The following is a 17331-nucleotide window of genomic DNA, read 5'->3' on the forward strand; positions in this document are numbered from 1 at the left end:
GCCTCCTCCAAGCTGCTGAGCACTCACCGGTTTCTTTTTCCTGCAGATGGCAGACTGTGGCGGCCTTCCCCAGATCTCCCAGGTGAGTCCCCTACAGCTTCAGTGTCAGACACCTGTTGCTCCTCTCCAGGTGGGGTATGTGTGTCTGTGACCTGGCGCTGTCCTTGTTGTCACTGCTTCCTTGTCTGCCCAGCTTGCCACAACGCTAGATGACAGTGTGTAGTCGGGCCACTGTGTGTAAAAAGTGCTTGCACAGACATAGGGGGGCTCATGGAGCAGATCACTCATGGCGCCTTGTACAAGGACCAGAGCTCGAGCCCCGGGTGGGTCACCACATGGAGATGAATGCCTGCAGGAGTCTCTCCCTGCCTCTCTGCATCTCTCTCCCTCTCTGTCTCTCGTTTTCTCTCTAAAGGAAAAATAGGACCTCCAAGCATAGTAGAGGAGTGAAAGCAGAGAGTCCCAGCAGTAACCCTGCTGGTGATAATCATAACCATGGTCATAACACTTGCATTTAATGATGTGTGGGCCCCCGGAAATGTGTAAGGAATGGGTGGTATCAGGGTTCACACAGATAGAGGAATTGTGGGGATCTGGGTGTGACAGCCCTGGGGACCACGGACTGTAGCTGGAACCAAGGGTCTCAGAGCTGAAACCAAAGCGTGTGTGTGTGTGTGTACGTACGTGTGTGTGTGGTGTGGCATTTGTGTGAATTTTGTATGTGTGCATGTATGCAGGGGCATCTGTGTATGTGACTTCATGTATCTGTGTGCCTGTGTGTACACCTGTGAGTCTGTGCAGACAAACACCAGTCAGTCCAGTGTGAGGCTCTGCACACACTCGTTGGCTCCTAACATCTCCTTCCACTAAATAACCCCAAACCTAACAAAAATGTGGATTTTGCCTGCATTCTTTTTAGTTTTTTCTCTTTTTATTATTATTATCATCATCGTCATCAACATCATTATCCTAATGATTTAATATTGATTTATAAAACCATAAGCTAGCAGAGACTATAATTCTGCACCGTTCTCACTACCAGAGTTCTGTGTCCTCATCCTTCCATTGGAAGCTACAGTGGTTCTCCCAAGGTCACAGATATGGGTTGACTTCTTTCTTTTAAAAAAATAATTATTATTTATTTATTTTCCCTTTTGTTGCCCTTGTTGTTTGTTGTAGTTTCTATTGTTGTTATTATTGATGTCATCTTTGTTGGATAGGACAGAGAGAAATGGAGAGAGGAGGGGAAGATAGAGAGAGGGAGAGAAAGACAGACACCTGCAGACCTGCTTCACCGTATGTGAAGCGACTCCCCAGCAGGTGGGGAACCGGGGGCTCAAACCGGGATCCTTACGCCGGTCCCTGCGCTTTGCACCATGTGCGCTTATCCCGCTGCACTACTGTCCGACTCCCAGGTTGACTCATTTCTATAACTATGGCTCTGTCTCTCTATCCTCTCTATCTTTTTGCCCATTTTTTCAATGGTCCTGCCTTCTCTTCCTTTTTACCCATATTCTTAGAGTGTTGTATCATCACAATTTTGTAGTCTGTCTGAAAAAGAAATTGCTTGAGAATTTTTCTTGGGGGCTGGGCAGCGGTGCAGCAGGTTAAGCGTACACAGTAGGAGGTCAAGCACATGCAGTGGGAATCCCAAGGACCCATACAAGGATCACGGTTTGAGCCTCCAGCTCTCTACCTGCATGGACACGCTTCACAAGTGGTAAAGCAGGTCTGCAGCTATCCAGCTTTCTCTCTCCCTCTCTACCTCCCTCCCATCTTGATTCCTCTCTGTCCGATCCAAAAAAAGAGCCTTCCTTCCTTCCTTCCTTCCTTCCTTCCTTCCTTCCTTTCTTTTTCTTTCTTTCTTTTTTTTTTTTTTTTGCCTCCAGGGTTATTGCTGGGGCTCAGTGCCTACACCATGAATCCACTGCTCCTGGAGGCCTCCCATTCCCCCTTTTGTTGCCCTTGTTGTAACCTTGTTGTGGTTATTATTGTTATTGTCGATGTCATTCGTTGTTGGATAGGACAGAGAGAAATGGAGAGAGGAGGAGAAGACAGAGATAGGGAGAGAAAGACAGACACCTGCACACCTGCTTCACCACCTGTGAAGCGACTCCCCTGCAGGTGGGGAGCTGGGGGCTCGAACCGGGATCCCTATGCTAGTCCCTCTTTTTCTTTCTTTCTCTCTCTGTCTCTCTCTCTCTCTCCCTTCCTTCCTTCCTTCCTTCCTTCCTTCCTTCCTTCCTTCCTTCCTCCCTTCCTTCCTTCTTGTCACCAAGGTTATCATACGTGCCTGCAGATCAACCTTTACCCCCGACCCCACACACCTTTTCCATAGTGATAGAGAGAAATTGAGAGGGGGTAGGATTCAGAGGCGGAGGTAGAGAGATAGTTAGACACCTGTAGCACTGCTTCATGGCTCCTGAAGCTCCCCACACACACAATGGTTAACTTTTCCACCAAATCATGTCCTGCCTCACTCACTTCCTCCAGCCTTGAAAGGGTCTTCCTAGTCCAGCCATTTCTCCATAGTCAGGAGTCGAATGCAGGTGTCTTGGCAGCGCCATGTGCCCCTCCCCCTTTACCCAGTGCTCAGCCCTCAGGCGCAGCTCCCAATCTGGACTATACAGGTGAGCAGACAGCCTGCACAGGACATGGGCCTTCTTCAAGCCCTCTCTGCTGTGGCCTGAATTGGCACTTCATGCCCTAGCCAAAGTGAATTTTGGTCTCCCACATAATGAGATAATCTTCACTTTCAAGTTTTGTTCCATCACCATGTGATGGCCTCCGTCTGGGGCCAGATTCTTCACCGACAGACCTCCCTGGACACAGCTTCCTGTGGCCTTTCATGACCTGGAGCTCTGGGAACTGACTGCTCTTTTCTCTCTTGCAGCCAGCCAAGCTTGCTGAGGCCTTCAAGTATTTTGTGCAGGGCATGGGATACAGTGAGTATGGCTTCTCCTGGCAGGTGGTGGCTGGTCCTGTGGCAGGTGTGGGGGACTGGAAATGAGATGCTTTGAACCAGGTTGGGTTAGTTGATAGGTGTCACCTCAGTCAGCTTCAGCTTTTATAAAACTATGTTTTGCCAAGTGGAAGAAGTGGATGATTGGGTATCCGGTTGCATGTGTGTGTGTATGTGTGTGTGTGTGTGTGTGGGGGGTCTTAATCTCACCTTTGTGCCATAGAATGGTGAGCTTTCTTCCTGCCACTGCAGAACAGACTTTAGTGAGGGTTTGGGTAAAGACTGTCCCTGGAAGTATCAAGATGACAACAGCTCATGAAACCATTAAAATCTTTTAAATGCTGCTCATGTGCTTCTTAGAGAAACATATAGTTAGTGGCAGTGGTGTGGTGATAAATATTGCGATGATGAAGATTCTCTAGATTCTCTAGATGGTTATTCTCATGAGGGTAGTTGTGACCAGGATTTAAAAGACCGTGAATAAAGTCCTCATTTTGCTTCTCATTGAAGGATCACTGCAGTCTAGCTGAAACTTTGAGAGATTAAGCAAGGGACAGTTGGGGGCGGGTTGTGATTATTCTTTGAAAACTGTAAAATTCTCTCTCTCTATTTTATTTTACCTACAGTCACTAGAGCTGAGTGCTGACACTGTAAGCCACTGCTCCTGGTGGCCATTTTGTTTCTTTTTTTTCTTCATTTTATAGGATAAGACAGAGAGAAATTTAAGAGAGGAAGAGGGAGATAAAGAGGGGAAGAGAGATATAGATACCTGCAGGCCTGCTTCACCGCTCGTGAAGCATCCCTGTGGCAGGTGGGGGACAGGGGTTCAAACCCGACTCCTTGCATGGGTCCATGAAGATAGTACTATGTGTGCTAAACTGGGTTCACCACCGCCAGGCCCCCACAACTTTGAAACTCAAGGTGACTCCTAAAGCCTCTCATATTCCAGACAGGACAGATATTAGGACAGGCCATTAGAAAGGGGCTGGAGAGTGGTGCAGCCAATTGAGCACACACGTTACGGTGTTCAAAGACCAGGGTTCAAGCCTCCAGTCCCCACCTGCAGTGTGTTTCTGAAGCAGTGAAGTAGTGCTGCAGGTGTCTCTCTTTTTCTTACTCACTGGGCATTTAGGGTCCCTCTCAGGGGACAGATGACACCAGGGTGAATCAGTATGTTGGGCCGTGGCCAGTTACTTGGTGTGCCAGTGACAGCCATGCTTCTGGCCCCAGTGTGGTTATTTATTTATTTTTTTATGTTTTGTTTTTTGGAACTATTTTTTCCCCTGCCTGTTGCTTAGGATTGTAATTTGGGGGCCCAACTTAGCAAGGAAGTCGGAACTTCCAATCTCTCTTTCTTTCTTGGAGACGTGCCCTGTTTGCCCATCTAAAATAGGAGCAGCATGTTTGGTAAACTGACCACAGTTTTAGCATTGGTCTGGACCGTGTCTCATTCCCAGGGAGGCAGGGAGGCGGCATGTCTGATTTATCCGCTTCGGGCAGGAGCCATGTCCCAGGGAGCCCTTTTGCGGCAGAAACATCTGCTTGTGGTGCCCAGCCTCCTGAGCTGCCTTCCCTCTGGGGAGTGTGTAGCAGAGGCGTGACTGGAGAGGGCTGCAGGGTGGACTTTATTTACCTTGCAGGCTGGGATGTGTGACTTGTTTGTCTTGGACCTGCCTTAGGCTTTGATTTCTGCTTTCAAAGCATATTCTAGAGAAAAAGGAAATGGCAGGCAGGCTTTGTGATGCCCACAAATCAGCTTTTATTTTAAGTTATTTGTTTATTATTGAGTAGAGACAGATAGAAATTGAGGGGGGAGGGATATAGAGAGGGAGAGAGACAGAGAGACACCTGTAGCCCTGCTTCACCACTCGTGAAGCTTTCCCTCTACAGGTGGGAAGCAGGGACTGGAATCCGGGTCCTCCTTGCACATTATAACATGTGTGCTTAAGCAGGTGAACCACCACCCCTCCCATTTATGATTTTTTTTCAAAGTCTTACTCTTTTTTAATTTTATTTATTCCCTTTTGTTGCCCTTGTTGTTTTATTATTGTGGTTATTATTGTTGTCATCATTGTTGGATAGGGGAGAGAGAGAAGTGGAGAGAGGAGGGGAAGACAGAGAGGGGGAAAGACCTGCTTCACCACTTGTGAAACAACTCCCCTGCAGGTGGGGAGCTGGGGGCTCAAATTGGGATCCTTATGCCAGTCTTGCGCTTTGCGTCATCTGCGCTTAACCTGCTTTGATACCGCCCAACTCCCTCTTACTCTCATTTTATTATTAGTGATTTAATTATGTGTAACAAGATTGTAGGATAAGAGGGGTGCAGTTCCACACAGTTTGCATCACCAGAGTTCCATATGCCATCCCCTCCATTGAAAGCTTCCCTACTCTTTATCTCTCTGAAAGCATAGACCAAAATTTTTTATGGAGTGTAGAAGGTAGAACGTCTGGCTTCTTTAATTTCTTCTTTGCGGGTCATGGATGTAGGCAGGTGGATCCATACCCCCAGCCTGTTTCTGTCTTTCCTTAGTGTGAAAGGCCTCTAGGGAGGTAAGATTTCAGGACACTTTGTTGAGATCTTCTACCCAGAGAGGTCACGATGTTGTCATAGTAGCATCTGCAAACTGGTAGCTGAAAGTGCTGGCTAGCATTTCAGGCAGGAGAGAGGATCCAGGAACTCGTGGAGGTGTGGTAATATGATCCTTTATTCACATGGGAATGCCCCAAAGTCAGGTGTGAGCACAGCAGGTTAACCCATGTGGCGCCAAACTGCAATGGCTGCCTCCCACTTTGCACACCGGCCCCTCTACAGGTCGGGACACGGGAGAGAAAAGAGAGTGAAACCAGGAACAGAAGTGGCCTTTATGGGATCAAACCAGAAGTGGCAAGTCAGAAATGGCTAGGAAAGGGGGTGGAGAGAGGCAAAAGGCATGCTGGGAAGGTGGAAGCTTCCTTAGCAACTGTTGCTAGGGCTTTAACTGGTGGGATTAATGTACCCTGCAGGCAGGGTGGGTCTCGAGGTAGAAAGAAGATAGATCAGGCAAAACAATGATTATGTAAATAGGCCATAGTATTAGTGCAGCATGGAGCAGGGGGAGCTGGTTTAATGCCCGACAAAAAGCAGTAAGATATAAAGCAGGACAAGTTGCTTAGAGCTTGGGTAGCTTCATGGAGGCCAATAGAACTTGGGGGACACCCCTGCTGCCCTGCCATGCTTCTTGGCTTCCTGACGCACTAACACCTCCCGTCTCTTCTCTCCCCAGTGCCCTCTGCCAGCATGACCCGCCTGATGCGTTCACGCACAGCCTCTGGCTCCAGTGTTGCCTCCCTGGAGGGCACCCGCAGCCGCTCCCACACCAGTGAAGGCACACGCAGCCGCTCCCACACCAGCGAGGGCGCCCGCCTGGACATCACCCCCAACTCCGGTGCCACCGGGAACAACACGGGGCCCAAGTCCATGGAGGTCTCCTGCTAGGATGCCAACCCCCTGGACTCTGGATCGCTACAGCTGCCCCTCCCCACCCCCTTGCCTGTCGCACCTCATGTAACTTGGTATCAATTAATCCAAAGCTTGTTATGTAAGCGTGAGTCTGGTGAGGAAAGATGAGGTCTGTCATGGGTTCCTCGAGAAGGCTGGGTAAACCAAGGGAAACAGAGCACGTCACTGCCTAGTTCCCTCTAGCAAACTTTTCTGTTTCTTTCTGTAGTTTTCTCACCCTTGCTCAGAGATGACAAATTGCCAGAATCAAGAAATATAGCAGCAAGAACTCCATAGCCCCAAGCCGAGGTGGACCTGAGCATCTGCTCTGAATGGGTTGGGCATGGTGTAGGAATCTCTGTCCACCTACTTCCCATTTCCTATCCAGCTACAGAAAAAACTGGCCCAGTTTCTGGAAACACAAACTGCCTTTTTCCTTTGGGGAGAGGGAGAGCAGGGATTTATAGGTTGCCCATTTAACCAGGCAAAACAGGAAGCAGGAAGAGAGCATTTCTGTGGGGGTTTGAAATCTTTGGAAAAACAAATCCAAGTATTGCATTTCACCTTTGTGCAACTGTATCCTTCCTCTGTTATGCTCGAGTACACGTGCCCGTCTCTCGGGCACCCTCTTAATGGGGAACAAAAGCTGGGAACAAAAAAGAACCCAGAGGCTTTGCAAAGAAACAGCCTTGGCAAAACTTGGAATCTCCTGGATTTGAGGCTTTGGCTCAGCTGCCTTCCCCCTGACACCCTATTCTCCACCCTCCATGCACAAGTGAGTGAATTTTTCACTCCTGGAAAAGACCGCTTAGTGGCACTGATTTCCTGGAGGTAGAAGGAAGCATTCTGACCTGCTGCAGCTATCTGTGATGAGATCCCATGCAGTGGGACTAGAGATGCAAGGTGAGGGGGGGGGGTCACGGGTTACTAGGCGTGAGGGAATCTTGAGAATGTGATGTAGAATCCAGTGCTCTTTCAATTTTAAGTATCCCAGCCTGGTGCCTAGGACTACTAATTATATCACTGAGTTAAATCCAGTTTCTAGTCTTTGTTCACTGGGGTTGAATCTGAACTTGACAGCCAGACTCTTCTGGCCTGGTAGCATTACTGAATCTTCAAGTAGTACTATTTGCTCTTGAAAGGGGTGCGGAGTGACCTGGGGTGTGGAGGGAGAAGACATGAGGCTTCTGGGATGTATATTCCTTGGGATTTCTTTCTTCCCTGCCTTCCCCTCGTCCCTGCCCCTCTAACGTCCTTTGCTGAATGGGAGCAGCACCACTGACACTTCTGGGCATCGTTAGCAGCCGCCAGGTTCCTGTGCTACCGCCTTTGTTGATTTTCATTCTGGCTAACCATGGATCTTCTTATAGGAAGTTTGGCTCCGAGCGACATTATGAATCAGCTGCTGAGTCTTGGTGGCTTCCAGGACTTGAGAGTTGGAAGAAGGATGTAGTCAAGCCTTTCACGTAGTTCAAAGGCCATGACTCAGTTTACCTGCCACATTGCATCCTGTGCAGAGAGGTTAGGGGTAAGGACAGGAGTGGCTGAATGGAGACAGGAAATTGTTGTGTACAAGTCTTCCCAGAGGAGTTTCTTAATGAGATATTTGTATTTATTTCTGGACCAATAAATTTGTAACTTTGCAGTGGTTTGTGTCTTTTTCCTCTGGGGAATTTTTTTTTCTTATCTGGAGCCACCTGCCCCGTGTTCCTCACCACTGAGATTCCTTGCTGTTCTATAGAACAGATGTGTGAGGCAAGTCTCAGAGGTAAATTTACATTCCCTAGTAGCTATGTTTCATGGAATAGAAAGGCAGATGCCACTAATACAGTGTTTCATTTAGCCTAGTGCATTTCAAATGTTACCATTCCAATATAGAATCAGAATGATAATTGTCGATTTGTTTCACATTCTACATCCTAAGACAATAACTGTCAGTATCTTTCTCTTTTTTTCTCACACATTAATTCACGCTAGTATTTAGTAATAATAATAACAATAATAATTGATAAGGATTTGAAAAAGCAAACCAAGGTGTATTCCACACCACAGCACATCTTCAATACACACCAGCCCTGTCCCATTTCAGGCCTTCAGCACCGTGGACAGCACAGTGGCAAAGGGGGCATAGCTTCTTTATTTCAAAATTTATTTTTATTTTATTAGTGCCTTAATATTGACTTACAGAATCATAACAGGGATATAATTCTGCACTGTTCCCACCACCTAAGTTCTGTGTCCCCATTCCCTCCTCTGGAAGCTACAGTAGTTCTCCAAGTTTACAGATAAGGGTCCTATAACATAAAAATAATATATATAAATATATAAAAATAATATACAAGTATTATTTGTATAACTATGTCTGTATTGCTATGTCCCATCCTCTCTTCCTTTCGAAGTCACACCGACACCTGTTACTGCATCCAAATGTCCCTCCCTTTTTCCTCTTCTCTCTCTGGGTCCTGATGCACTTGGGGTTCAGAGGCCTTTGCTCATCTTCCCTCATCATTTTCTCCCCACTAGAAGTACGGACCAAAGATCTTTATGGGGCAGGCTTTATGGGGCTCTGGCTTCTGTGATTACTTCTCTGCTGGAACTGGACCTTAGTAGGTCAATCCAGGCTATAGCTTTTCCAAACAACTTTTTGGTAGCATTTTATAGGAGAGAAGGGTGGAAAGGCCATCCTTTTCCTTCATCTAGTGACTGCCAATCTAACAGTTGCTTCAACCGTGCTTTAAAATGTTGTAATTTTTAACTTAAAAAGGGTTTGGGGGAGCTGTGACGCGTAAAAGGATTCACAGCGGGTAGCTGGGAACAGGTTTAAACAATACAAGGTTTTATTAGGTAAAATAGGTAAAAGGCAAAATAAGCAATTATCATCAGGGGTTAAGAATACTCTAGGTCCGTAAAGTCTGAGTATAGTTATCAAGGTTTAGTCCCATAAGATAAACAAGGAATACCTCTGCAGCAAAGACAAAGAAAGTGTTCACAAACATGGGTTGTTTTTCTGTGTGACATGTGGCATATATAAGGCCTGCAACAGTGTCCACAGACATAGAAATAAATTTCAAGTTAGCAAACTGAGGGATGTGTGAAACATCCATTGTTCAGAATCAACATTAAAAAGTGCAGAGAATGACACTCATAATGGGGGGAAGACTCACACCAATCTAGGCATAAAGGAATAATGACTCCTGCTATGCCAGAGAAATATCCAATCATTAAGAGCTTAGCACTTTGGTAAAAGAAGGACTGAGACATAATAGCTGGTCAGTATGCAGCATCATCCTGGCAGGATCATTGATGGTCTTTGTAAACAAGGTATAGGGATGATGCCGTATAGCTCAGGTGCCATAGGGTAAATGAGAAATTTTGATCTGTCCTGCCTGGTCAGTACCAATACTTCTTCTAACTATGGGGAGAGGACACCAAACACTAGTGGATACAGCTTCTATTCTTTCACTTTTAGTTAAAAGACACAGGTGTGTATAATAGCATACCACGGTCAACAATGGCTTTAGGATAAATTTGAGTCAGTCCAAACATACATACCTCATATTCAAAGAAATCACTTCTTCATAGAAAGACTAGAAGGTTAAAGACATGTGACAGGAGTTGGGAGGTAGCGCAGTGGGTTAAGCGCAGGTGGCACAAAGCACAAGGACCAGCGTAAGGATTCCGGTTCGAACCCCCAACTTCTCACCTGCAGGGGAGTCGCTTCACAAGTGGTGAAGCAGATATGCAGGTGTCTACCTTTCTCTCCCCATCTCTGTCTTCCCCTCCTCTCTCCATTTCTCTCTGTCCTATCCAACAACAATGACATCAACAACAACAATAGCTACAACAATAAGACAAGAGCAACAAAAGGTAATAAATATTTTTAAAAATTAAATAAAGACATAAGTGACACAGTTAAGCAAGCCATTAAGATTCATGCCTGTAGTCAGTAGCTATCCTTCAGAGCCATCCAATAGTCCTCATTGATATGCGGGCTGGAGAGCTAGCACCCAGCTTTTTGTTATCTGGCAGAGAATTATCTCCTGAATAAGCTCTGGACGGACAGTGGATTGATTGCCCAGGGAAAGCCTCTTTTACAGACTGGGCATTTGGTTAAGGGAGGTTTGAGTATCTGTCATCTCCAGATATCTTATAATCAAATCATTCAAGACTCACTTTGCAATTTTTTTTTTGTAAATGGCTTTCATTATTACACTTAAAATAAACCTTGTTTTGCATGGGTTATACTGAGCCTGCCACATATGTGGCCTGATTAAATGCAGAGAGTCAACACTGTTGCGTCAGGAGTCTATACTCTACTGGAAATTCACTAGTTTTCCCTTGTCCTTTTGTTTGTCCCAGTTTTCTGTTCAGAAGAGCACAGCATAGTCAATCAACATCTCCCCTAAGTGTATTCTTCCCTATAGCACTTCTCAGACTTCCTATGCTTTTGATGATCTTGATAGATTTGAGAAATCTTGTTTAGACATTTTTCATTGAGTCTTCTCTCCGCTGAGGTTTCTATGATGTTTTCTTCTATGATGTTTTCTATGATGTTTCTATGATGTTTTCTATGATGGGTTCAGCTCATGTGCTGAGTTTTGGAAATGAAGACCACAGAGAAGAAATGCAATCATCACATCATGTGATCAGTGTGATCAGGCAAAAGAATTTCTCACCCTGGGAGTTAACTTTTAGATCATCAACCCGAGGTAGTATTTTCCTGGTCTTCTTACTTTTTCTTTTTTTCTTAACTCATTCATTTTTTAATATTTATTTATTCATTGATTGGATAAAGATAGAGGAATTGAGAGGGGAGGGAGAGATAGAGTGGGAAAGAAAAAAGAGAGACAGACACACCTGCAGCATTGCTTCATCATTTCTAAAACTTCTCCCACTGAAGATGGGAACCATGGGCTTGAATCTAGCTATTATTATTATTAGTTTAATAATGATCCACAGGGCTGTAGGATAGAGGATGAAAGTCCACATAATTCCCACCACCAGAGTTCCATATCCCATCCCCTTCACTGGAAACTTTTCTATTCTTTCCCCCTCTGGGAGCATGGACCCAGAATCATTATGGCATGCAGAAGGTGGAAGGTGTGGCTTCTGTAATTTCTGGACATGGCCATTGACAGGTCAGTTCACATCCCCAGCATGTTTTTATCTTTCACTAATGAAGTAGGGCTCTGGAGAGGTGAGGTTGTCTGCCCAGAGAAGTCAGGTTGGTGTCATGGTAGCATCTGCAACTTGGTGTCTGAAAAGCATTAAGATATAAAGCAGAACAAATTGTTAAACTTATTCTTTGGAAGTGAATCACCAAACACATCCATATTCATTTTAAAATAGTTAACACAGTGTAATGTCACACACACACACCCCACACTGGGGTTATTGATGCACAGTGATTGCACTATTCCTTGTGGCCACTTATATTTTCTAGCATTTTATTTATTTATTGGGCTGAGGCAGAGAGAAATTGAGAAGGGAGGGAGAGGGAGAGAGGAAGAGAGGTGGACAGACACCTGAGGCCCTACTTCACCACTTGGAAAGCTTTCTCCTTTCAGGTGTGGACTGGGGGCTCAAACCTAGGTCCTTGTGCATCATAGCATGTAGACTCAGCCAGGTGTGCCACTGCCTTTCCTTTCCTCCTCCCAGCTTTCTTTTACTACAGATAGAAAAGGAAGTGGTAGTAAGAAAGATAAAAAGGCACTGGAAACACAGATCCCTCGCTCATGAAATTTCCTCTCTGCATGTGAAGACCAGGATTTGAACCTGGGTATGTGCTCTACCAGGTGTGCCATTTCCCAGCCCCTCTGGTGGTCATTTATATTAGCTCCTCTCTCATTCACCTTGAAGAGTTTCTTTTAGTTATTACTTAATAGTGGCTTGATAGTGATTAACAAGATTGTAAGATAACAGGGGTACAATTCCTTCCACCAGAGTTCTGTGTCCCCTCCCCTCCATTGAAAGCTTCCCTCTTCTTTATCCCTCTGAGAATATGGACCAAAATTCTTTATGGGGTGAAGAAGGTTGGAGTTCTGGCTTCTGTAATTGCATCTCCACTGGACATGGGTGTTGGCAGGTGAATTCATCCCCTCAGCTTATTTCTATCTTTCCCTAGTGGGACAGGGCTCTGGGGAGGTGGGGCTCCAGGGCACATTGGTGGGTCATCTGCCCAGGGAAGTCAGGGTGGAATCATGGTAGCATCTGCACCTTGGTGGCTGAAAGGTGGTAAGATATAAAGCAGGACAAAATCTTTAATAAGCAGGAACTCAGAGTTTCTTAAGGAGTAGAAGTAACTGTGAACCCTTGTGAAAGCTGCATCTTCAAGCCATGAACAGCTGTGCTGTGGTTCACCGCTCCTGTGGCACAGGCATTGGTCCAGAGTGACTTGAATGTGATGACTGCAGAGAGCTGAGAAGCTGCTCCTGTGATGTGTTTGGGGGTGGGGTGGGGGACTTGCTGTGTGTGGACAGCAGCATGGATGGAGGGAAGGGCACCCCTTATGGAAACCTCTAGTGTAGACCCAGCTAAGTAACCACATGTGTTGGGTAGTATGCCAGCTCCCCCTGGCTTCTGCTTAACCATATGCCTATATAGGGATTGATTTGTTCCCATTCAAAGCTTTGGTCTACTAACATAAATCACTTTTACATTTACATAAAACACCACACTCCCTCCAGGGCATTGGTGGTTTAGTGGTACAATTCTCACCTGCTCCACCCCCTCTCCTTGTCACACCCTGATCCTCTCCTTGTCACACCCTGATCTTCCACCAGCCACTTTTCTCTCCACACTCTCTATGTCACATCCTGTTTCCACCCTACTTGGAGAGTATAAAAACAGCTGCTCTTCTGATTAAAGACACTTGGAAATTGCTTTCCGGCTCCGAGAGTTCCAGAGTGTATCTCCTGCGAAGTTAGTGCGGCACGAGTTCCTGATCCCTCTCCCACACAGCAGCCTAGATCGGCTCCAGTTGAGTTCTCTCCAACCCAGAGAGCACTAGCTCGGGAAGAAGCACCCTCAGGCTATCCCGGCACACATGCACAGGAAATGAGGTGAGAAGATGTGTAAATGTGATGAAAAAAGAATCTAGTTAGTCAGTTTTATAAGGTGCCAAAGGTTACATCTGTGTGAGATATGCCATTTATGGCTTCACTTCACTGTATGGATGCTCTCTGAAGAGTGTGGCACTGAGCAGCTTCCTTGTCAAGCGAGCCTCACAGAGTAGACTTCACACAAGCCTACATACATCTTGCTACACACAGAGGGTTATTTCTGTTCCCGTACGGCATGCAGCTTATTGGGCTCAGTTGCTGACAGAAAGAAATGAGGTGGGAGACAGGTGGTGGAATACTCAGTTAAGTGCCAATAGTACTAAGCATGAGGACCCACTCAAGGATGCTTGTTTGCGCCCCAGCTCCCCACCTGCTGGGGGGATGCTTCACAAGTAGTGAAGCAGGTCTGCAGGTGTCTATCTTTCTCTTTCCCTCTCTTAAGTTCCCCCTCCTCTCTTACTTTCTCTCTGTCTTAAAATAAAATGGAAAAAAAAATTAAAGAAAAGGCCACTGGGAGCGATGGATTTTTAATGTTGGCACAGAACCTCAGTGATATCTCTAGAGGCAAAAATAAGAAGAATGAGAAGGAGGAGGGGGAGAGAAGGAGAAAAAGAAGGAGAAGGAGGAGGAGGAGGAGGAGAAGGAGAAAAAGAAGAAGGGGAAGAAGAAGGAAGAAGAGGAAGAAGAAAGAAAGACAAACATGGTAAAGTGGTGCATCACTCACGTGTTTCTATATTGATAAGATCGAGGTAATTTCAAGATCGTTATGAGCATAGCAATATCTTACAAGCTGTCACCTTGTGGGGAATGTGAATGTGACCTCCTCTGCTGGTGATAAGGCCTGTTGTCTACACCCTGACAGAGGAATATGCTAAATTTCAGCTGGGGGCTAGCAAAAAACAAAAATCTGTTTGTCCTCCCATCTAAGCACACCCCTCCCAACACACATATTTGAATTTCACCCAAGGTCCCAGATCTGAAAATCCCAGGTTGAAAAAGCCCCACTGCAGATGCTGCAAATGGATCAGACCCACCCGGCATTGACAGCAAATGTCTTTTCGGGTCCTGCCTGAGAGTCAAGAGTAAATAGCAAATTACAGAAGCCAGACCTCCCACCTTCTGCACCCCATAAAGAATTTTGGTCCATACTCCCAAAGGGGTAAAGAATAGGGAAGTTTCCAGTGGAGGAGATGGGATACGGACCTCTGATGGTGGGGACTGTGTGGAATTGGACCCCTGTTATCTCACAATCTTGTTAATCATTCTTAGATCACTCATAAAAAATTAAAAATAAACAAAAGTCGGTGAGTGATCGCCACAGCTTGGGGGACATTTGGAGGCAGGAAGTGCTGACCTCACTCTTGACAGCTTCTTGGGGCTCAGGCTCCCATGGGGGCATGACCTGTGACAGGTGTGTACTGGGAACAGATGCCACTTGCAGGTGGCTGCTTTGTCCCTGGGAGACATATTTTTATTTCTGCTCTTTGTTTAGGTTCTGAACCCTAGACCCTTGGGCTTTAACAGCAGCTGGGGAGCCAGGTGTGCAGCTAGGTCCACCCACATGCGGGATCCGTAAGGATGCCGGTGGCGGCCTGCACTAGCAACTGCCTCATTCCCTCCCAGGTACAGACTCTCACAACCAGAGTCCTCCTGCTGGCAAGCAACGGAGCCTACATCCACCTGGCTGTGTGTTTGTTGAGGGTTTCCTCCACTGCCTGAAAACTATTCATCTGCGTCCCACATGGACAGGCAAATACAGCATTTGCAGACCCTCTTACCCCCCCTTCACCTTCCATGTCCTTTACCCCAATGTCAGCATCCCTTACTTCTCCTTCTCCAGGCTCAGTGCAAGTATTCAGCACCAGCTTTTCTCAGGGCTGGGTGGTGTCCTACAAACTCCAGGACCTGGATTGGAGCACTTAGCCCCCACCTGCAGGGGTGGGGAAGCTTCCTGAGCAGTATTGCAGGAAGCTCTTTCTCTCTCCTCCTCCCTCTCTCAATTTCTCTCTCTCCTACCAAATATAAAATTGGAGGATGGTCACTGGGAGGGGTGGATTAGTCATGCAAGCACAGGACCCCAGCTGGTGGAAAAAGAGTAAAATAAAATAAACAAAAGATGAAAACATTTTCTTATAATAAATAGGGAAGTTTATTGCATATTTATTGCATATAATGTTAATTCTTTCTTTTTCTTTAAAAATTTGTATTATCTTATTTATTGGATAGAGATGGAAATTGAGAGGGTAGGGGGAGATAGAGAGTGAGAGACAGAGAGACGCCTGCATCTCTGCTTCACCACTTGCAAAGCTTTATCCCTGCAGGTGGGGACCAGGGACTCAAACCTTGGTCCTTGCGCACTGTAACATGTACACTCCACCAGGTACACCACCACCTGGCCCCTCTTTATTTTATTTTATTTTATTTCCACCATGGTTATTACTGGGGATTGAAGATAACATATTAATATACCCCTCCCAGCAGCCAGTTTTTTCCTTATTTATTTTATTCCAGAGTTATCGCTGGATGTATGTCTTGGTTCTAGAACTAGGAATCCACTGCTCCTGGTGGCCATTTTTTTTCCATTTTATTGGCTAGGACAGAGAGATATTGAGAAAGAAGGAGGAGATAGAGAAGGGGATAGAAAGATAAACACCTGCAGACCTGCTTTACCATTTGTGAAGCATCCTCCTTGCAGGTGGAGAGCCAGGGGCTCGAACTGGAACCCTTGAGCAGGTCCTTGTGCTTAGTACTGTGTGTGCTTAACTGAGTGTGCCAGCTCACCTGCCCTCCCCCGTTTTTTTTATAATATTTTAAATATTTACTTATGAGTAGAGACATCAAGAAGTCCAGAGGAAGGTGGGGACAGAGTGGGAGAGAGAGACACACATGTAGCCCTGCTTCTCCACTTGCAAAGCTTTCTCCCTGCAGGTGAGGACCAGGGGCTCGAACCTTGCACAAAATACCGTGTGCACCACCACCCAGTCCCCAAATACATTATTTATTTATTTATTTATTATTGGATAGAGACAGAGAGAAATTAAGAGGGGTCTGGGAGATACAGAGGGAAAGAGACAGACAGACACCTGCAGGCCTGCTTCACCATTTGTGAAGCTTTCCCCTGCAAATGGGGACCTGGGGCTTGAACCTGGGTCCTTGCTCACTGTAATGTGAGCACTTAACCAAGTGCACCACCACCTGCTGCCTTCTCTCCCTTTTTTAATTGGATGGGGCAGAGAGAGCTTGAGAAGGGAAGGAAATAAGAAAGGAAGAGAGGAAGTGAGACACCTGCAGAGCTGTTTTACTGTGCAGCCTAACTGTTGATAGATGAGGAAGATAACCTGACTTTGATAAGGAAGCCAAGGCTCGGAGAGATTAAATGGTTTGTCCAGGCATTTATTATTATTTTTTGTTATTTATAAAAAGGAAACATTGACAAAACCATAGGATAAGAGGGGTACAACTCCATACAATTCCCACCACCAGAAATCCATATCCTATCCCCTCCCCTGATAGCTTTCCTATTCTTTAACCCTCTGGGAGTATGGACCCAAGGTCATTGTGGGATGCAGAAGGTGGAAGGTCTGGCTTCTGTAATTGCTTCCCTGCTGAACATGGGCGTTGACTTGTCGATCCATACTCCCAGCTTGTCCAGGCATTTCTTAAATGGATTGCATCCTTGATTGTCTTTTACAGTAGCTCAGTAAACACAAGGCCCATACAGCTAACTATTGGTGTCCTGGGACTGTGCAGAAGAACATTGCTTAGTTCCTGGAACTAACACCGGAGATGCCCTTAGGCTTTTATCCCCCAGGGGATGTTTGTCCCTCTGT

At 46.0% G+C, this 17331-nt stretch overlaps 1 protein-coding gene across 1 annotated transcript in view; it reads left to right on the forward strand.

The window, feature by feature from the left end:
- Positions 1-8085, forward strand: part of NDRG1 (N-myc downstream regulated 1) — a 60607-nt gene extending 52522 nt beyond the window's left edge. The window contains exons 13-15 of the mRNA XM_007521893.3: positions 47-82; positions 2894-2945; positions 6226-8085. Coding sequence (XP_007521955.1) covers positions 47-82; positions 2894-2945; positions 6226-6437 — 300 coding nt within the window. The 3' untranslated portion in view covers positions 6438-8085. The remainder of the gene's footprint in view (positions 1-46; positions 83-2893; positions 2946-6225) is intronic.
- The last annotated feature ends 9246 nt before the right edge of the window (positions 8086-17331 follow it).

The sequence above is a fragment of the Erinaceus europaeus genome, chromosome 1 (genome assembly GCF_950295315.1).
Source record: "Erinaceus europaeus chromosome 1, mEriEur2.1, whole genome shotgun sequence".
NCBI classification, from domain to species: Eukaryota; Metazoa; Chordata; class Mammalia; order Eulipotyphla; family Erinaceidae; genus Erinaceus; species Erinaceus europaeus.